Source organism: Anguilla anguilla, chromosome 4 (assembly GCF_013347855.1).
Source record: "Anguilla anguilla isolate fAngAng1 chromosome 4, fAngAng1.pri, whole genome shotgun sequence".
Taxonomy (NCBI): domain Eukaryota; kingdom Metazoa; phylum Chordata; class Actinopteri; order Anguilliformes; family Anguillidae; genus Anguilla; species Anguilla anguilla.
Window position 1 is genome coordinate 28,877,714 of NC_049204.1, and position 22,840 is coordinate 28,900,553.

The window sequence follows — 22,840 nt, forward strand, 5'->3', positions numbered from 1 at the left end:
TTGCATTTTTACTAGCGAAACCTTTTTACTTTATGCGGCGGGGGAGAACGGGTGCGTTTGGTTTTGGGGAGGGGGGGGGGTGTGTTCGTTAGGAGGCGCACGTGCCCGTTTGCGCGCGCCCGGCCGTCCCGTACCCCTCGCCCGAGCTCCGGCGGAGTGTGAAATTCATGAGTTTCTACACGGCGGGTTAAACTCACCCAGGGGCACGGAGACCCCGCTCCTGCCTCTCCCTCCGGGGGGGGCGAGCAGACCAAAACCCCCCCTCTCGGCGGGGGGAGCCGGCCTGACAGCTCGGGCCCGTAATGAGACGAGCCTCCGCGGCGGAACGCCGGGGTGCGCCGCGGACGGGGGTCCGGGAAGCGCCGCCGCGCGCCTGTCAATTGGGCGCCTCGGATGCCGAGCCGTGCCCTTTTAACTCCCGCCTCTCACCGGCGCCGCCGCCCGCAGATACAAACAGAGAAACCGTACTCATCTCTGCATCTGGAGCCAGGGGCTGCTTCCCCTTTAAATTAAATGGAGGGGGGTGGGGGGGGGGGGGGGGTGGAGTGGTTGGGTTTTTTTTTGGGGGGGGGGGGGGGGGGAAGAACAAAAGGAAAACAGTGGGGGGAGAAAAAAGCAGAGCTGAAAGAGGTGATTAAAACTGTTAAAAAAGCACCTGTAATCCAGGGTCCATGTCTCTGCAATTAACACCAAAAAATGAGAATGCTTCTAATTCTGTTCCAGCACCTTTGCTGCTTACGAAGTCTGGGGTGAGATTATCATCACGGCAGACGGTTTTTCCTAAGGAAGGGAAAAGAGAAAGGGCTTGGGGGGTGTGTGGGGGGGTGGGGGGTGGGGGGTGGGCGGGGGGCTCGGTCCATCCTTTAATCCTGTGTACCTGTGAAGGTGCCTTTCTGATCTTTGCTGTGGGGATTTGCTTTTTATTATTTTTTTTAAAAAGAAGATATTTTTTCTTAATTAGTGCACCAAAGAGAATACGTTGCATCGCAGTCTTGGAAACCACCGCCATGACAGTGTTCTCTCTCTCTGAAAATGCATCATTGTTATGCCGAGTAATAATAATGAAAATCAATCCCAACATGGCTTTCAATTTATTGGCATGAATAAATAATGTGGTTTTAATTTGTTATGCTGATGGAATATGTTACTGTAGCTTTGGCTTTTTTATGCAACTATTAGCATAAGAGAAGAGGATTCTTTTTAATCATCTAATAATGGATGTTAGGGGACGTTGTTCGAACCGTACCAGGAGACATTCAGCATTCGCAGAGACTGTAACCCTGATGACCAATTAAAAAGAGCTGTACGGTTGACGAGCAACTTAATTGTTATTTTTGAATTATAGGTCACGCTCCACAATTTAAAAACTCACATTCAAGTTTCAGGAATACTTCCACAGTGCAATTAAAATTCATTCTGACTGTGGACTGGTTAAGCATTCGTTCGATGCAAGCGCACATTATCACCGCGCGTTATTGCCAAAGTCCCCGGTACCCAAACTGTACATCAGTTTACCGTGTTACCATTTGGCGCAAAGCATGTCGACATGCTGGGGAGGTGGCGAGGTTTGTCAAAAGTGCAAAAGTGTTGGAACACCTCATCCCCTCCCGTCCCCCCCCCACCCCGATTCGTGCGTGTTGAATCTTGGGTTTGGTAGCAGGGCTCAAAGCGCAAGCGTTTGCCCGTGTTTTTCCTACCATCAATCTTTCAGGCTCCTGCCCGCCCCCCGAACGCACCCGGAGGTTTCCGGCAGCCGCTGATGGGAACGGGTTTTGCTTCGGGTGGAGAAGAAGGCGCTTCAGACCGGAGTCTTTTACCCGTCCCAGTGGCTCCGGCAGCACGGCCCGCTCACCATTACTCACCTCCAATTACCCGCCCTTCTCCCAGGGCCCCGGATTGGGCGAGGCAGACCTCCCCTCCCCTCCCGTCCCACGCTCCTCTTCCACACCGGCACTTTATGAATCGTGCAGATGTGCGCCGTGTTATAACTCTGCCCTTAATGTTTACTGACCCTTTTCTTTCCTTCTTTTTTGGGCCTGATGGGGGGGGGGGGGGGGGTGGAGGGGGGGGGGGGGGTTGTCAGGGTTTCAGTATCCAAAGTGTTCTGTTCTTAAAAAATACAGGGGGCGCGTTTTACACGATGACCCGCTACGTTCGAACGTGCGACATTAGAAATAATTTTTCAGACTCTTGGTTGGACTTGGTCTGTCATTTTACTGTAATTCTAACCTTTTATTGTTGTAAAATAGTAATAAAAATAATAATTATTATTGTTTTTTATTTCAGTCATGGGTATTGTGTTCCAGTGTTTGTGAGCCATTGTGAATGCTTACTTTTTGAACAGTAATCCCATGTTTAAATTAAAGTTATGGTTCCTCAAAAAACTTAAGCACTAGCATCATGCCCTTATTACTTTTTTATTAGGTACTTCACTATTAAAAGTAAGCTGCCGACGCATATCAAAAGCATTAATGGTGCAGTAATGACAGTGACTTTCTGAAGCTTGCTACGCCTTCCTGTGGCAGGAAGGTGCCACTGCGTCTCTCTCAGTGTGCTCTCAAAATGGCCATGGCTGGTCTGTGTCATGCACATTCTCCGATGTGTGCACTACTGACCAGTGAAAGAAAGCGTGATCTGCAAACGCAAACAATATGCCCACTGTGTTCCAAAATCCCAGATCATTATTTATGCATGTTTGTCTGTCTGTCCATCCTTATGGAAGTATACTTGACCAGTATGCTCTGTATATTTCTTGAAATAACACACTTCATGTCATTTCTAATGTGTTTTTATTAATTTTATATATGAGAAACAAGATATATGAGAAATAAATTGCAGTCTACATAAGTGTGTGTCATGGTTTGATCTGCACTATTGGAAAATGTAATTGCTGTGTTGTTTTAACTTAAAATAATGAACTTTTTAGTGTTTCTTTTTTAATACACTAGGCAAGAAGAATTGAAATTAATAAAAAGCACTGCTTAAGAAAAATGCTGTTTAAACTCTTCTTTCAGAATGGCACATTTGCCAATAGTATTTTTTTCATTACTTGAGTCTTTTTTGATGTGCTAAAACCAAAAGCTTTACTGAGCAGCACCGGTTTTACCGTATTATACGCATTACTGTGTGATATAATGTATAATATCATATTTGTATTGAAGTTTCAGCTCAGGCTAGCTTCTGTAGTGCGTGACAACAAGCCGTACTCTGGGCATGCACCGCAGAAGCAGGCTTACTCGCTTTGGCGATTCCCCCCCTCCTCACGTCTCTTCTGAGTGTGCGAGAGGGCCGACGCTTGACTAGGCAGCTTCACTTCCCCCCCATAGCCGTTACGAGCGAGCGTCCACGGACGCGTTCTCACATTCAGGGAACGCCTGGGGTAGCGAAGAGATTGACTAACTTGCGTTTCCCTCTCTGTTCCAGTGGGCACCCCTTATTACATGTCTCCCGAGAGGATACATGAAAACGGATACAACTTCAAATCTGACATCTGGTCGCTAGGCTGCTTGCTGTATGAGGTAAAGGAAAGCAAAACGCCGCCAACCAACCTGATCCGCTGCCGTGTGTCCCCCCCCTCATGGCATGCAACACCCCCCCCCCCCCCCCCCCCCCGCCAGCCCCCACCTCCCCCCGTTCTGCTGTGGCTTTTATTGTGAAATTGCGCCGCCATTTTTTATTTCTTATGAAGCGAGCGTTGTAAGCGGAGGAAGCCTGCGCTACGTTTGAAATTTTCCGGGTAATTAAACTGACATTTACATATGTTTCAGATAACAAGCACGGCTTTGCCGAGATATGATACTAGGTTCCAAACATACAGTAGGGCAAATACCACAATCAAATGTAGGAAACGGCAGGTCTGTTTTTCTCTCTGCTGAAACCAGAATTGAAGGTGATGTGGGAAAAGGTCAGCCTTTTATTTGGGGGAAAAAAAAAACAAAACTGCGTCTTACCAATATTTTGGCAGGTAGCACCGTCGCTGGGTAGTGGAGGAGGGGAGCATTTAAATCTCAAACCCCGTACGTCTCTCTCACATCACAGTTTTCACAGTTACACTTTTGGATCACAGCATTAACCTTCCGAGCTGTGGTACAGCCTTTTTGCAAGCCCTGTGAAACATGCATGTGCCCTTTGAAAAAATCTGAGCTTTTATGAGGCTGTGTTTTTGCTCTCCCCCTTCAAGTAATTGAAGTAAGACTAACACGCTGTGTTGTATCGCACAACGCCGCGCTCGGCGGAAGTCCCAAGTGAGACGCTGATCATCAGGTATCAGCAGGAAAACAAGCGCACAAATAGACACGTTGTTAGTCCGGCACCCACTTCCCTCTGAATTCCCTCGAGTGATTTTATTTTTCTTTTTGGGAAAGCTCACCAGTAACTACATCTCCCAAAGTGCCTCGGGCTGAAAAACAATGAGCCGGGGTTCACTGCCGCTCTGAGACTATAGTTCTCGGCGCTAATTAGTCTCCCAGAATGCATTGGGTCCGCACGCAGTGTGCCTGACTGCCATTGAGTGCCGGTCAGCGGACTGCATTGGAGACATGAATGGGGACCGGTTTTGTGATCCTTGAGGTCTGTAGAAATGAACGGCGTGCTCACATCCACCTTTGAGCCACCGGGGGGCAGGGTTCCCCTCAGTTCGGAAGGTCACATGACATGAAGCGAAAACTACCGTGGTCATGGGTTCATCTCCAGTAGTGACACTGATCGTTTCAGCAGTTCGTTTCTGCTTCTCCCCACTGTAAATCTTATAGCCTAGACTCCTCATCTTATTGTACCCATGCACCGTATATGACAACCATGCCCCTATCCCAGAATACGTTGGTGAAATTGCACAGGAACTTGAGCGTTCGTTTGTTTTGATGAGAGAAGATTCAGATTTCCTGGTTTCGTCTGGGCTTGAAAATCGCGCATGCAGGCGAATCCCGCCGTTGCTGTGAATAGGAGCGCATGAATGTTTCAGTCGATCCGTCTGGGGGCTGGAAGGGGTCGTAAGGCCTCTGTAATATCAATACTCGTACATTTTGTCCTTGTATCTGCATCTTGTATTCTGTTTGATGGAGGCCCCTCAGTTAAACTTAATTAGTTGCTCTGACCCCAGTGTCTTCTGGCGCATGATAACAGGGGCTTCGTCCCCTGTGGCGGGCTCGGCGCGCAGACTGCCTCTTCCTCTCCGCTCTTCAGTCGATAGCGCAGGATTCAGCCGCGCGTAAGCGCGCACTCTGTACCAGACCCCGTCCTCTGGCTCCCAACACCTCGCATTTGCATTATTGAGCCCTTCTCGTCCTGAACCAGGGGAGTGAGGGTTAATGCAGGGGGCCATGTTGGCTCCAGACAGCTCTATTTGAACATTGGGACCACCCTGTGAAACTGAGTGTTGGGGTGAGGGTGGTCATGGGGCGAAAGGTGAAGGTTGCCTGTGGTCTCTTGCGCTCTCTCTCTCTCTCTCTCTCTCACTCCCCCTCTCTCTTTCTTTCTCCCTGTCTCTTCTCCTTTTCTCCCACTCTTTTTTGGGTGTGGATAAAGCTGTAGATAAATCAGAAGGAATTATGGCTTGAATTGATTATGAAATAAAACGGGATTACGTAATAAAACATGGTATTATTAAGTCAAAATAAAGGTTCTCTCTCTCTTCCTCTTGTTTCCCTGCTCTCTTTCTCATTCTCTCTTCACCCCTTTTCTCTCCCTTTCCCCTCTCTCTGTCTTTTTCTTTCCTTTCTTCCCTCTGCTATTTCTCTTGTGAACTCTCTCCTTTCCCCCCTGTTCTTGTTTCCTCACTCCTTCTTTTGCCCTTTCCATTTTTAGGGGTCCAAGCAGCGAAGCTGGTGGAACCCTATTGTATCTGTTAGGATTATTATTATTAGGGGTCCAAGCAGCGAAGCTGGTGGAACCCTATTGTATCTGTTAGGATTATTAGGGGTCCAAGCAGCGAAGCTGGTGGAACCCTATTGTATCTGTTAGGATTATTATTATTAGGGGTCCAAGCAGCAAAGCTGGTGGAACCCTATTGTATCTGTTAGGATTATTAGGGGTCCAAGCAGCGAAACTGGTGGAACCCTATTGTATTTGTTAGGATTATTATTATTCTTATTATTTTTCTCTGATAAAAGTGTCTGAGGCTCAGCAACCATAAGTCCTAGAGCAACCAAATTTGGCAGGTGGGTTCCTATGGCCCCCCACTCCTCAGGCACTACAAATCACCTATGTCGGCCAGATGATGGCGCTATAACAAAGGGTCATGCGTAAAAGGCCATAGCTCCCACACCATAAGTTAGATCAACATAAAACCTAATCGACCTATGCATCTGAACGTGCTCTACAACTTTGCCATTGGGACCACCTATGTCCGCCATATTGTTTGCCCGCCATTTTGAATTTTTAGTTGGGGCGTGGAAGTTTTCTTCGCTAAAATGTCTGAGGCTCAGCAACCATAAGTTGTAGACCAACCAAATTTGGTAGGTGGGTTGCTATGGCCCCCCACTACTCGGGCACTACAAATCACCTATGTCGGCCAGATGGTGGCGCTATAACAAAGGGTCATACTTTAAAAGGCCATAACTCCCACACCATAAGTCAGATCAGCACAAAACTTAATCGAACGATGCATCTGAATGTGCTTTACAACTTTGCTATTGGGATCTATGTCTGCCATATTGTTTGCCCGCCATTTGGACTTTTTTATTAGTTGTGGTGCGGAAGAGCTGTAGCTCCAAATCTAAAGTGTTACGACATCTAGTAAACTTCTTTACGGCAAGCGGCTAGAAGACGTCCATGGTGACGCAAGTAATCCGACACCGTAGGGTCTAGTTTTTATCAGCTAGGAGAGGGTCTGAACATCGGGGAAGCGATGGAAGACAGTGCCAGCCAGAGTGCATGCTAGGCTACTAAAAGTTTGTTAGTAAAAGCTTTTTGAGAGGATGAATAATTACTTTTCTTTGGCATGGATCCATTTGAAGACAGTATCGGGTGAGTTCGCTTAGTCTTTGAATCTGTCATTATGCTGAGAAATAGCTAAACCATTTTATTGATAGTATTTTATTCTGAGAGAAAGCGTATTCCGTAGCAACAAGATAAACCTGACATTAGCCCTAAAATATGCCAATACAGCAGTGAAAACGCTGCTCATTGAATAACGAAATGAACAAGACAAAGTTTTTAAAAATGATACCATGTCATTCTACAGTCAATATCTGGGACTAAACATTGAATAAATATACAATCTTACCACTGGTTTTACACGTAGAGATGTCCCATTTGAGACTGAGTGGTCATATATTGTCTTGGACAATCCGTTTGTGAAATATATGCGCATTTGTGATACCTGGGTAGGCTACCTTCAAATATAGCTGTGCGTAATACCACACCTGTTGCTTACAGCGTTGTCGCCCTTTTTAGTACATTACATTACATTTATTTGGCAGACGCTTTTATCCAAAGCGACGTACAAAAAGTGCATTTCATGGTCATAGACAACTGCTAAACACAAGTTCAGTAAGGTACGATACTTATTTTGTGCAGCTATTTCTAGCCAAGAAAACAGTTTGGTTCACACAGTGAACACTATTCAGACCTAACCTCTGCAAAGCCAAATAGGCAGAAGAATAAGCTACAGTACAATTTGGCTTGATTTACAATTTATTTAATCAGTAGGTGAGAGTACAAGCTTTCTAACGATGTATAACATGTCTGATTTTGCTTTTGGAATAGCGTTTTATAGGTCAGCGTAACCGAAACTTTTCTTATCTGCCAATGTCTAAATAAATAAGACGGTTGGCTACTCTGCGTGCTGCACGCAGGTCGCGAGTTGATATTTCGTCTTTTGTTTCGTTTTTTCTCAATGTCGTCTTTATTATTTGAAATGCGTATTTATGTGTTATTATTCTATCTGTCTCTGTGGCGCTCTGAAATGTGCATTCTCTGCTAAGCTGAGCAATGGATTGGAATAAAATATGTGTCTGACGCCTATTTTAGTTGCGGCGCGGAAGCGATGCAGCTCTACATACACGCGGACCATGCTGTTTTATAGTTTTGCGTAGTCTGCATAGTTTCCGCTGTGTGCGGCACTCACGAAGGGCCAAATCATTTGTGCAGCATATTACACAGGTTGCGCAGGCCATGTAATTAGATTTTGTTACTGACCGTTATAGTTCAAAAGACAACACCTTCATTCATATTTCCAAACCTGCAATATACTGCACCAGTGACCACAAAAATGCTCAGCTAGATGTAACTTGTTGCAACGAAGACATTCACCTGACAAAAGCGCTTTTAGTCGCATATTTAACGTTGCTGTTATAACCTGTTAGTCAGAGCCGTATGCCAGTGACTTCATGTCAGCAGTCAACCAATCATCTTCTTTGCGGCGTATGCGGGCACTGGTTACTAACTATACGCTTTTATTTTCTTGAGGAGGTCTGCGTCTTCAACGCGGCCGTGGTCTGCAACCGTCGCACATGCCGCACATTGCGCACACCCCCTACACAGACCCATTTTTACCTGTACTACGCAGAAGTATAAAACAGCCTTTAGTGTTACGACATAGTAAAGGCCTTTACGCCTAGTGGCTAGGAGACACCCATGGCGATGCAGTAGATATGTTGAGTGAAGGTATATGATCATGAGGACAAAACCATTTAACCCTCCTATTATTTTTGGGGTCAATTTGACCCCATTCAATGTTTACTGTCTCTAAAAATATGGTTACCATACTTTTTCAGCTAGATATTTCATGACTTTTCCTAACTTTATGGGGAAAACATGGCAAACATGAAATTAACTGAAAAAATTATTTTCAATGTCCTGTACACATGTTGTACGCATCGGTGTTATTGGGGTCATTTTGACCCCAAACTCTATTGTTATATAAAACCATCATTTTGATCTTGTTTTTGTTGTGTTGGCTGAGGGCACTTTCACATTAATTTGTGCGTGTGTGTGTGTGTGTGAGAGAGAGACAGAGAGAGAGACAGAGACAGAATGTGTGTGTGTGTGCGTGCGTGTGCGTGCGTGTGCATGAGGAGAAAACAGTTCCCACAAGATCTCTGATCATTCTCGCAACATGGGGGCGGGGGCAAACTTATAAGGGCTGCACACACAGCCCTCTAAACCATTTCTCTTTGCATTTGTGCCTCAACTAAAGATTTTGAAAATGACCACCAGACAGAGGCATATATTTTCTGCTACTGAGGTTCTGTCACAGATCCTGGAGGGTGAAAGTGATTTAGATGAGGATATGTCTGAGACTGAGAATAATGTTGAGGAGGACCCTGACGATGTGGCATCCTCCTCTGATGATGAGAATGAGCCTTTGAGATCCCACATTCTGACCCTCCTGTTGTTTCTCAACCACCAAGAAACCCTCCTGTCATCTCTCAACCACCAAGAAACCCTCCTGTCATCTCTCAACCCCCAAGAAACCTTCCTGTCGCCTCTCAACCACCAATAAACCCTCCTGTCATCTCTCAACCACCAAGAACTGGCATGTTCACTTCCAAAAATGGAGAACTACTATGGTCCGGATCCCCAGTTGAAAGACAGGGTAGACTTAGTGCTGCTAATGTCATCAAAATGGTTCCAGGCCCCACCAGATATGCTAGCAGTCATGTACAAGACATAAAGTCTGCATTTGAACTCTTCATAACACCGTCAATGCAAAAGGATATTCTTGAGATGACAAACTTGATGATGAGGGGAGGCATGTGTATGGTGACAATTGGAAAGAGCTGGATGTGACCCACTAGCAATCATATATTGGGTTGCTTATTTTGGCAGGAGTGTACAAGTCAAAAGGTGAAGCAACAGCAAGCCTTTGCAATGCTGACACTGATAGGGCAATTTTTCCAGCCACAATGTCTCTGGAGACATTTCGTGTTTTCTCCCACATTATACGCTTTGATGACAGGGAAACAAGGCAGGGTCGACAGGAGCATGACAAACTTGCACCTATCTCGTCTGAATGAAGAATTGATACCCATGGGTACCTAGTTGAGCTGTTATGGTCATTTTTTATCAAAACTCAATTCTGGTGACTAATTTACTTTTTATTGGTGTTTCTTCATTTTTGAATAACTGTCATATGTTACTTATTGATGTTCTGAAGTGTTTTCTGAACCTAAACATTTGAAATGTTTGACATTTTTAATATTTTTTCCTGGGGTCAAATTGACCCCAAACATAAAATGTTACTATGCTTGATAATGAAAGGTGTGTTTCCTTCCAAATGTTATTTTTATTTTTTGATGAGCTCTTAATACCAACATAAAGCCCTGTAAACACCAAAACATACTTTGTTTTCCATTTTAGGTCAATGAATGAGATTGTACAGTCATTTGCATATTTCACAATAGTCATATAAAATCAATACTTGATGTATAAGGGGAGGATGGGGGGAGTCATGTTTTATTTACTGGGCTATTAAGATAGTCAGTAGAAAGGCCTAAAGTAGCTGAGAGAGAAACTTTGGTAACACTTTCAGTTACAATTATTTTCTGCAGGTTTATGTTGCTGGGGTCAAATTGACCCCAAACATAAAAGTTGTTAGTTAATTTGAACACAATAGGAGGGTGAAAAATTGCTCCATAGGGGGCGCAATAGTGCCAATGCTTGGACCCCTCCCAACGCTGCTTGCGGCTTTAATTCTCTATTTAGTTCTCTCTCTCTTTCTCTCGGTCATCCTCTCTCTTGCTCTCGCTCATTCTCTCTCTCTCTCTAAAATGCATTATCACTTGAGAACAACATTGTGGCCCTCATATTTTAGTCGGGTCAGGCGCAGTAACTTATAACTACCCTATAAAAGAGATTTATGTTTTTATTTGTGTCTTTTTTTACAGTGTGTTCCAAGTATGTGGTGTAAATGCAATGTAAATGGGGCTTCTGCGCTATTGTCTCGCCTTCACTATATCCAATGCCTTCCAAGCATGTGGCTAGTGATACCATTTCTGAGTGTTGGTCCTTGTGTAAATGCTTTTGACTGCACACGTTTTTAATCCAACATCTATTGTTTAGTAATGATACAGCCTTGCTATCATGGCCTACAGCACAGAACTCTTGGTATTTATTAATGTGAGTAAACAGAGACGGGCAGCACACCTGAAGCGCATGGTATTCCCCCAAGCAAAGTTTTTGCTGTTGGTTTTATCAGGAAGTGGCCAGGTGGAAGCCAGCGTGATGCACACTTCACAAGAGCCTCTCCGGGTTCGACCGCCTGACGCGTATAGTATATTAGAGACAGACAGTCGGCATATTCCTGCCTTCCCATTCGCTAGGACCACGCCGCCTTTGAAGTTCCTTTAAACACATTGGAGTAGCTGTTTTTGGGGTGTGTTTTTAGTTTGTGTGACATAAATCACAGTGCCCCCACCCCGCCTCCAGCTCTCGCAGGTCTCTCTGCATTCCAGGCCCAGAGCCTGGGTCCCAGTTAAATTTTTACAATTAAAATGAACAGAACTTTTCGGTCGTGCTCTCTTTTTACAGCCACATGTTTCGAATGTAGGAGTTTCCCGCTCAAAGTTCATTTGGTGTTTGGTAGTCTCTTCAGCGCCGTTCCACCGCGTTCCACGGAAGTGCAGAAACCTAACGTTGGCTCGCGGCTTAATTTTCCTGTCCCGAACACGGACCCGCCGGTCGGGGCGGCCGCATAATAACGAGCCTGTGCGAACCACTCCTAGCTCGCGTCCGTGTTTGCACGCCGTATAACCAACATCGAAGAGGAGCCGCAGTCAGAGAAGGCTGTTCTCTCCTTGTCCTTGGCTGCTGCTTCTCATTAGCGCCGCGCTGGAGATCCGTTCGAGCAAACGAAAATGCACCTCCGCTCCATCCGTCCTTCCGCTGCTCGCGCCGAAGTGCAGACCGCGCAGTCAAAACTGCGCTCCTTATTGTTCCGCGCGCTACGTTTGGGGGTGGAATCTGGTGGCTCGTTCAAAATACTTTGTTCTTCATTAGCCGGCCCGCCGCGCACACACTCTGAAGAAGCTATAGGAGAGAGCCAGCCACATAATGCGGCGTCTGGGCGGAAGGTTTCCCGTGCTTTGATAGGCTGCCTTGTAGCGTTTTGACTAATAAGGCGCCGCGTCAAAGGAGCCACGTTTATTGAGGAAATTTATGAACACAGCGTATTGTTAAAAATGTTCTATTGTTCTCCTAATACGTCTTGGAGTTTTTCCCCCCATTACCGTTTGGTTTTCCTCCCCCCTGTTTCCAGTCCCACCCACCCACCTCCCCCCCCCCCTCCAGAGCACAGTGTAAGTTTGAACTTCTTAACAATCCAAGAACTCGGAGCGTCTTCTCGGGCGCGTCCCTTTCTCTTTGCGCCTGTCCTCAGACAGACTTGAGTCGCAGAAGCGCGATGTATTTTTAATTGCGGTCCCGCTGCAACGGGGGTCTTCTCCTTGATTAATATATCATTAAAGTGCGCCGCGAAGGCACGCAGGATGAAATAATGATGGTTTTTCCACATCGGTGTTTGAATTTCTTCTTTGCGCTTGATAATGACCTACGCTCACCAGAGAGAAAAGGCAGCACAGGAGTCGGGGGCTCTCTTCTTTTTTTAATTGGTGTGCAAGGAGAGCAACGCGCGCGCACACACATACACACGCACGCACACACACACACACACACACACACACACGCACACGCACACACACACGCACACATATATTAAAAAAAGATCAATATTAATTAAGTTAATGGCGGCCTCTTTTCCGCTTGGCGAGACCTTTACACGAGCGGGAGCGGGCGCTACACGCGGGCGGCGTTGTCGGGAGCAGCGGTTGCCAGGCGCGGGGGTTGTAGGGTTGGTGGCGTGCAGCGGGGGGAGGAGGAGGAGGGCGAGCCACCGCCAGGCCCCGCAGACAGACAGCAGGCTCCCGCCGCCGGAGCAGCCGCGGAATGCTAATGAGGGAGGAGTCAGGCCCCAGAGGTCAGGGAGCAAGTCAATCATTTCGCCCATCGCCTCGGCGCGGAGGATCAAATTAGCCTGAAAAATTCAGCTGCTGGGAGCGAAGGGCGAGCAGCTGTCAGGGGCAGGAGCGCCAGGCACTAATGAACCAGATGAATAGTGCAAAAACTCCAAAATAAAAACAGGACAGTTGACATTTTTCATCTGTCAAAACAGAGGATGCATGAAAATACAACGGTCCTTGTTTAACCCTTTGCTGGGCGCGCGCACGCGGTTTCCTCTCGGAGAATAAGCGATTTAAACACCGCCCCCTGTGCGATTTAAACACCGCGCTCTGCGACGCACGTCCGCACACAGAACGCATTTAAATTTCCCCCTAAAGTGTCGCGCGTGCCGCTGCGTTCGGTAATTATTCCGGCTAACCGCGCGCTGGAACGTAGCGCCGCGCGCTAGCCGAACGCAGCCAGATGTTTAAGTAAATATCGCAATTTGAGGCGAGAGGCGCGGCCCCTTATAAATCTTTTTTTTATTTATTTATTTTTTATTTTTAAGAGTCGCCGGCGCTTCGTTCTCCCCCTCAGAATGGCGGTAATTCTGATTGCCTTCACCCGGCCCGCCGCGGCTCCTCCCGGCGTAATTTTTTTCCCCCGCGCGACGAGCGACTGTCAGGCGGCGCGGCTTCGACGCGTTCCCTCCCTCGCGCGCGCAATTACTGTCACACGCGGCGGCGGCGGCTCGCGGGCTGATCGGGGAATAATGAAAATGTCCGGGCTCCTGCAGAAAGAGAGTTAAATCTGTCAGGAGAAGATCACACCGAGGCGCCGTCATTTTTCTCTCTCCTGCCTCTCCTTTAATGTGACAATATCTCTCTGGTTTATCTGTAATCAATTCGATTGTGTCCAACAAAGCGTTCTCTGAGACGCGTTATATCTGCCTACCCCCCCCCCCCTTATTTATTTATCCACCCGGTAAAATCCACACGGTTCCAGCTCGGCGTAGGCATCGTGATTGGCATTTTATTATGAGCTGGGAAAGGAGAGGGGATTTTTACCCCCCCTTTTTTTGTACATGTGACAGGACCGTATAATAATTCCTGAGATGCCTTTTAAAGCGAGGCGCTAACAGCGGCTGGTTCTGTTTAAAGAAGCGGTGCGGAATGCAGCGGCGGGCGCGCTGTCTTAATGGGAGCCTCCCCGTCTCCGTGGGTAACCGCTCTTCTCTCTCGGGGCCCCTGCCTGGGTGGCGTGGGGACAGTGGGGGGGGGGGGCGGGGCTATCCGTCCTGTGGGTTTGCTGGGAGGGGTCGGTCGGGTGGTGGGTATGGGGGGGGCGTGGGCGTGTGGGGGTGGGGGGTGAGGATGGCGGGGCCGTGTTCTTCCCAGAATGAGGATTATTAGCAGGTGTGCGGCGGGGTGGCTGACTCTACGCCTCTCCGCTCCGGGGGCTGGACCCCGCCTCGCTCTGACACGCGGCCCGCTCGCCTCGCTCGCCTGTCCCCCCTGTCCCCCCCTCCTCATTTTAACTGTGTGTGTCTGTTTTTGTGTTTGTGTGTGTGTGTGTTTGTGTGTGCGTGCCTGTATTTGTGTGTGTGTGTTTGTGTGTGTGTGTGTGTATGTGTGTGTGCGCCTGTATTTGTGTTTGTGTGTGTGTTTGCATGTGTTAGGGTTTTTATTTTTATTTATATTTGTATGTTTGTATTTGTGTTTGTGTTTGTGTGTGCATGTTTGTATATGTGTGTGCGTGTGTGTGGCTGTGTACTTGGATTTGTGGTTGTTTGTGTTTGTGTCTGCGTGTGTGAGTGTGGGTGGGTGTGTGTTTTTTGCGTGCGCATGTTCGTGTGATAGTGTTCTGCTGGCGAGTCTCCATTCTTTGTGTATTTGCATGTTAATGGAAATCAGTGTATTTATAATGGGATGCCTTCTTCCTTTTGTGCCTCATAAACAATCATTGAGCTGAAGACGTCCTGTTTGCTTAGCTCAATTAGCAAAGGATGCTACGTGGGTTCTGTGTGTGAAGGCTTGTGTGCGCGCGCTGCTCTTCTCCTTTGATGGGGCCTCTCCCAGCCAGGACCGCGGTTCTCCCCTGGATCCTTCCTGCACTGTAATAATTAACGTGCCGAAATGCCATACCTAACGACAGCCCCCTCCCCCCGAGTGTTAGGAGCGTCTTGATGGCTAAAATGATCATTTGAATGCAGACCGGGGATGTGTCACTATCGTTTTTGAAATGCTAGGAAGCTTTGTTCTTGTCGTCCCCAGATGGGTGACATCTATGGTGTTTTCTCGTTCTGTCCCCTCTTTGTCCAATCAGCGAAAGACGTTGCTATTGTGACAGGCATCTTAGGCCAGATGCATGCAGCTAATTGGGATCTGCATTGTGCAATCCCCAGGAAAGCCATTGTGAGCTGACATTAAATGAATGCAGTATTTTTTCCCTCAGCTTCATCACGCTGACATTGAGCGCTATCCGCACATTTTAATGATGTCGCTGATGACTGTGCAGGCTTTCAACTCTGCACTGTTCGCGGCACGTCACTCTTGCAGTAGTCTTCAGCGGAGAGCATGTTCCATTGCCGGTCAAAATATTTCAGCATATGTGTCCGTATTACTTACTTAGACTGATGCTTGCTGCTTGGGTGTGGTTTATCTGTGTGCTTGAGCGACATGCATGTGCGCACGCACACACACAAACACACACACACACACACACACACACACACACACACACACACATATATATATAGCTTCAAAAATCTTCCTGAGGGTGAGCAATTGTCAGGGGCAGGAACGTAGAAGATATGTTGCCGCATTGATATCACAGTCATGCAACTGATGTTAAATTTAAATTCAGGTTTTCTTCACTAAAATCCTTCTTCAGTGAACTATTTTTTCAGTAAACCTAACAAACTTACCTCTTATCAACAGATATAGAGGAAAGTGAGATCATAAATGTACTATTTTTAGACATGCTCCAGGGGTTACGATTAGTCTTGAAGAGTGGTTTATAACAGGATTTATGTCAGTGTCAGAGAGTGCAATTGGAGCTCAGGTTATGTCTGTGAGATAAACAGGGAAATAAAAGGATGCCTATTTTTGGCCGATGGAGGTCCTACAGTATCTGAGAAGTAATTACAGTAGCACTGGTAGAGCAACGCATAATCATTTATCATTATTATGCAATAAGTGGCTGGTTTTACCACTGTGCTTTTGTAGTACCTAGACTTACTGAAATGGAAAAGGAGACCATTTAACACAAAAGTTTGTTCTGTAATTTGATGGTTGTATACTTTTGAATTTGAGTTTAATTGAAATATGCTAAAATATAAAGGGGCCATTAAAAAAAATATATTCTTATAGTCCAGCACACATTTTTCGAGTGACAGAATCTGTGTGTAATCCAGTTCAGTAAATTTGTGAAACACCCCAAGCCTTAGGTTTTCACAGGCATTCTTCATTATCATTATGTAATCACATAGCCTAAATAGACATGGCATACCAAGGACAACAGCCACTCCCGCCATGAGGTCACCCATACTAATGCGAGCTTTGTTGGTATGATGAATGATTTTCTTGCCGTAAAATGGCAATTGGCACGAAAGCAAGTTGTGATCCTGATTTTACAGACTCCGTAAGGTACGGCCGCAGCTATCAGTTGGTGAGCGTGTGGTGTTCGGAACCCAGCGTTCCTGATTGATTGGGTTGCTAGGGAACTTCAGCCACTTGATTAAACACTGACAAATTACAAAGATGGTGTGCGAAAGGGGAACATCTGGAATGAAAGTGACATCTGGCATAATGCCTGCCTCCGTTAATGCACGTTTCACCAGCTCTTACTCAGTTGGTTCATGAGATTCACTGAGCATTCCTCTGCATGCCAATGCTTTGGCACCTCCTGTGTGAAAATCATCTGATGCATGAGCAAGCACTCAAGTGACTACATCTTCTAGGGAAGTGCTTTGTTCAACATGGGGTAGTGGGGGATTGGATTGTATCAAAAATGTTGTCTCTCAATATTGGTGTAGTCTCTGATTGCACAAAATAATGGGTAAAGAAGGAACAAAAATGTGGAAAAACTCATTGCTAAAATCTCTCTGTGGTCCATGCAAAAGCATATAATATTTTCACATTTTTGTCTCGTTACTCTTTTTAAAAAAAATCATGAATATTGTAAACAGTTTTAAGGTTTCTAGGCACTGAAGAATGCCTTTGTCAAAGCTCATCTTTGAACACATTGAACTGGTTACATAAACAGCCTGAAGTTTATTGCTTGGTCTTACTGTAAGTCAGGATTAGGTCCAGCATCTAATTTCAGTTATGACATCAAGCTATCTTACTCAGTTACAAAGCCAAATTAGCTTTGAATTATGGGTAAATAGACATTGAACAAATAAACATGACAGATGTTAAAACTTGATTGTTTAGTGTCTGCAAATCTTAAAGCATAAACCACATTACATTTAACATATAACTGATATGTCTAACTTCACTTAGCCTAGGAGTGAGGAGGTTAAATGTGAGTCTTAATGTTTATGCAACTAACTAATTTGTGTTACAATAGTCTTAGAAGAAAAATATGTCTGGCCCATTTAAAATTGAGCTTTCAGATGATGTCAGTATACATCTTAGAAAAGATTAGACATTAATTGTAAATTAATTATATGTATATGTATAATTGTAAATAAGTATATATTTATCAGTCGTTTTAAAGTTTTAGGTCCACACAATGAATCTAAACTATATTGCAGTGGGAATACTGGGTTCATTTTAAATACTAAAATTTTTTTTTTGTTGTTTGTTTATTTAAAAAAAAGTGACCTTCATGTACAGAATACTGTAATGCATTTTGGGATGGCTGGCCCTCTGCCTCCAGTCTGCCTTTGTGCTGTGGTTTTGATGGTTGCTAATTTGTTTGAAAAGAAGGCATTCAGCTGAATGTGAATAGATTCATTCAAATCAAGTATATTCTTAATATACTATTCTCTGCACTTTAATTTCATGTTATTTTTCAATTTGAATTTCCTTTAAAAGTGATTTGTTTTTATTGTGAAGCTGTTATAACCATAAGCACAATATTTAGTGTTTTTCTGTGTATGTCTACGTTTTTCATTCTAAACATGTCACTGTGTGAGAAGTATGGTCAATAAAGTTATTCTATGTTGTATTGTATTGTCTCGTTCCCCACATTCATATATGTGTCACATCCAACTGGATTTTAGAAAACAAACAAATGCATGTGCACACACAGCCACACACACACACACACACACACTTGCGTTCAGTAAGATAGTGTGGACAGCATGAAGGTGTATTGATTGCAATCACATTTGGCTCAAATTTGTTGCATGGGAGTAATATTGTTTCCTCCTGTGCTGCAGCAGTGACTACCCTATTACATGTGCTGTTCTTTCTTCTCTGGTAGATGGCTGCGCTGCAGAGCCCGTTCTACGGAGACAAGATGAACCTGTACTCCCTGTGCAAGAAGATTGAGCAGTGTGACTATCCCCCTCTCCCATCCGATCACTACTCTGAAGAGGTACCCAATCGCGTTGCTTTCCTCATAGCATTGAGGCCAGTCAGCAGAAACTCTTAGGCCTCTCTCAAAGTGGCCCTTGGCTACATTAGATATAGGTAGAACCTCAAAAATTGATACAACTGTGATCAATCCTTGCACTTGCCACTACCTTGACACATCTCCATTTGATTCTATGGTCAAAGTATGAAAAGAAGTACTCTAAAGCCCCATTCTGGTCTCTGTTGTTGTCCTCTTGTGTGCTCTATAAGAGAGCCTCCATGTTTCATCTGTCCCCAGTTTAAAACTCTGTGGTTGGATCCAAACATTTAGAATACCCAGTTTTATATGTTTTTCCCACTATTATTCTGTGTCATACTGCCATATTTTTGGAGGGAGTGTATGTTGCTGTTGGGGATTTTGGAGTGAAGGCAATGTCCTTTACGTGCACCATGTCTACCTTAGTTGTCACTTTTGTTCCTGTGGTTCTTCACATGCACATATTGTTTTTGTCTTTGCCATTACTACCTAATTAGCTAGATGCTAAGACTTAACTATCCTGCACCAGGCATCTAACTGTACGCTAGCTCAGTGGCTGTGAACTTCTACACCTGGAATTGGATCCTTTCACCGAAACATGAATCTCACCTTCCTGTATCTTTTGCCCCCGGTCTTGCCTTCTCACTCTTTTTCTCACCTCATTTCGTATGGCATTACTGTCATGTTTTTTTGACCTGCAACAGAAGGACAGGCGCATAATTGTGTAAGCATAACTCACGAAGCAAGCTGTCCAATGCAACCACAACGTAATCGAGACGATAATCGTAAAAATCATCTCTCTACCTGCTTGTGTAGATGCTTTGGAGCTGTACGTGAGACACAAACCAAGGCTTTGTGGACAGGCTTTGCATGGTTTCCTATTGGGCAGTTTTTTGGTGTTGAATTGACAGAACCTATTTGTAGAAATGAAATGGTATCAAGGTTGACTAAATATCATGTTCTCCCCTGTTGCTTTTAGGGTAAGATGCCTTTCTGTGCATGGTGCATGCTGGCAAGATAGGGGTGTCTGTGTGTCATAGGCTTGCCTTTGTACCTTAGTCATTTGAAACCCCACATACAACCCCTCGTGAAAACATGAAAAAGGCCTAATAACCACCCCGTAACAAGGCCATTCCAATCACAGGACGAAAAGAAAAGACCTTGTTGCGCTCCCCATTGTCAGAGTGGCATTCCTCTCCCACCCTTCCCTCCGATATTTTCCTCCGCACGCGCTCTGTTTGTGAGGCCCCCAACCACAGCCTGGGTGTAAACAGCGTCTCTGAAGGATGGCAAAAAATGTCAGAGGCTCATCTTTGTTGTGTCATTTACCGTCTCCCCGGGTTTACTCCGCCCCCCCCCCCCCCCCCCCCCCCACCCCCCCGGCCCCGTTCCTCCCCTGTCCGTGTAACGCATGAATATTTCACATATCGGCGTCCTCATCCCCTATTCTTTCTTGACTAATTTTCAGACTGCCTGCATTTGCATTTCACATGCCAGCTGATTAGGAGAAGCCGCGCGCGGCGGCGGCGAAGCCTCGGCAGGCGGTTGCCATGGTGACCCCGCGCAGGATTTTTAATGATGATGCCGGCGGTAGCCGGTCTGAACCGCGTCTACCTGCGGCGGCGCTCCGGTTAGCCTCTCAGCAGCGTTTAAGTGCGACTTTGGGGCCGGGAGGCGTAACAGTGCCGGTTCACTAACATTCAGGGCAATTACCGTCGCGTTATAGAAATAGCGAAACCGAGGTGGAAATATTGAAACAGAGTAAGAGTTTAGATCTCTCATTTACCGGCAGCTTCGTTCAAAATACAGCCAAACAGGGCCTTTCTAATTTGTTCTGTTCGAAAACTGAATGGTCAAGGGTGTCTTGATTTAGGGCAGTGGTTCCCAAACTAGGGACACCATTGTTTATGCTGCTTTTCGTTCACAGTTGCAACTTCAGAATTTTATCAAGCTGTTTATTTTTTTCTTAAGTAGGTGCTTTTGATATGTAGAGAGATTATTTACCCTTTTAAGAAACATTGTCAGAAATAGATATGCATGCCATGAAGAATAAAAATTCTATATGCACATAGTGCTTATTGTGCCGTATTGCAAACTATTACATAAAAAGAAATTTTTTATGATGAAATTAAGGAATTAGGTGGATCAGTAGGCTCCTAATTAGGTTGTTCAACATGTGTTTAAGTTCTTTCTTAATTTCCCACCTTAGGCCTATTAAGCTTGTTATCATTTTCTTTGTCTACCAAATGGTTAGTTTTGATGGCCTTGTGTCCACACTTTCACCAATTATGAGCCTGTTGATTCAAATCAGTCTTTAATTTGATCAGTTAAATAATTTTGTTAACTTTGTTATCTTATTGTTTTTTAATATTGCGCAATGAGCACAATGTGAACGTAATGTGGCTTAAGAGGGTAAATAATCCCTCTACATGTGAAAAGCACCTAATTAAGAAATATCAGCAGCTAATTAAGCATGTTAAAATTGTGGGATTACAAGCATGATTGGAATGAGAACTGGCATACACAGGGGTCCCCAGGACCAAGGTTGGGAACCACTGACCTAGGGGACATTACAGACCTGGCCTGTGTGGATAACCAGTTAAAATTAGGAATTTTTGTTTTTGTTTCCTGAATATGTTTCTGTAAATATAAATAAATATAAAAGTTTTCATGACTTATATTTACTGTGGACTATTATAAACTATCACTTATAATGCACTGCTTAACAGTCCACAGCACACACTTCCCTTGAGTGATGTCACAGTAGCAAGAAGATCTGCTATCTGATTAGTCCATAGATGCGTGTTAAATAGTTGTCATAGCTCTAAGTCCGTGTTTCTGAGTAACTTTTTATGACATTCATTCATTCACATTCATTTCCAGGTTTTTTTTTTTTCCCCCTTGATCATGCTTAAATGTAAAATATTTCAGTGAGCCTCCATGGGCTGTGGTAAGGGTCAGCTTCATCATTCACTTACCACAAAATGGCTGACTGTGTGAGAAGTGTGCCGTTGTGTCAGAGCTGTCGGAAAAATGCCTGTATCAAGCACTTAATATTCAAACGTCTTTATATTCTGAGTACCCTCATGACATTTTGTTGATGGAAGAACTCCGCATTCCATAGAACATTATTTTCGATCTCCTCATTTGCAAACTAAATTTCCTAAAAGTACTTTTTTGGCGTGAATATAATGTGCTGTTATGAATTCAGTTAAAGTGGATCTTTTTTCTCTTGCCTCTCCACTCCCTCCCCTCCCTCTCCCCTTTTCCAGTTGAGAAAACTGGTAGATATGTGCATCAATCCTGACCCTGAGAAGAGGCCGGACATCACCTATGTGTACGACATCGCCAAGCAGATGCACGCAGTGACACTCGGCAGCTAAGTCCGCGAAATAAGAGCTTGTTTTTCCGCGTGTCCTTCTCCACGGCACGTAGCACGCACGGTTTTTCCGAAAGGGAAGAACTGGTGGTGATATACCAGGTATTTTGAAAATGTAATTTATTTCACACTTGAGCTGAGGCCCATGTTAATAGATGAAGAATGGCGCAAAAGCAAGTGCCGCAGCTCCATAGCTGTGTGATGCCTTCCTCACGAGCCCTTCAGTCGCGTCCTGAGCTGATCCAGGGTGTTCAGATGATTGAGTTATGTTGAGTTGGAGTGACGGTCGTGTTGAGTTCTGTCAGTCGGTTTACATCACCCTGTCATGGAGGAACGCTGCCTGAACCAGGGACAGGACATTTTATCATCAGCAATTGTTTGCATTCAGGTTTTCATTTTAAACATATACCATACTGTACACACACACACACACACACACGTGCGCACATACAGACACAGACACACACACACACACACACACAGGCATACACGTGCGCACATACAGACACACACACACACACACACACACACACACAGGCATACACGTGCGCACATACAGACACACACACACACACACACACACACACATACACAGGCATGCACACACGCACACACAGAGGCATACATACACACACGCATGCTTAAAGACAAATCCAGTTATATTGCTTGATTGCACTTTTTGGTACAGATTGGATAGAAGTAGAGTATTCTTCTAAAGGATACAGTTTGAAAGATAATCTTGTACTTGATCAAGAGATTTCAAAACAGTTGTTGGAAACAGTCCAGTTAGTTCAGCTTTAAGATAAGAGGTTTTTCAGCAGATGAATATTTTCAAATGAATTTAGCTTGATTTGTTGTGACCTGATGCTTCAGCCAGATTCTCACTTTGAATGTGTTAATTTGCACTGTTCTTTGTCTTCCCTCAAATATGTCTGCTGCTTTTTAAAAAGAAGAGTCGTTTCTGTTGGTGTTTGTGTTCCCGTGCACAGTGAAGTGTGGATATCCCTGAATCCTGACTGTTCT

The 22,840-nt window shown here is 45.0% G+C and overlaps 1 protein-coding gene across 7 annotated transcripts in view; it reads left to right on the forward strand.

Annotated features, from left to right (window-relative positions):
* The window catches only part of nek7 (NIMA-related kinase 7), a 63,803-nt gene extending 41,499 nt beyond the window's left edge, over positions 1-22,304 (forward strand). For all 7 annotated transcript variants that reach the window (XM_035414135.1, XM_035414132.1, XM_035414137.1 and 4 more), the window contains 3 exons: positions 3,424-3,518; positions 18,310-18,423; positions 21,711-22,304. In XM_035414135.1, coding sequence (XP_035270026.1) covers positions 3,424-3,518; positions 18,310-18,423; positions 21,711-21,821 — 320 coding nt within the window. In that variant the 3' untranslated portion in view covers positions 21,822-22,304. The remainder of the gene's footprint in view (positions 1-3,423; positions 3,519-18,309; positions 18,424-21,710) is intronic.
* The last annotated feature ends 536 nt before the right edge of the window (positions 22,305-22,840 follow it).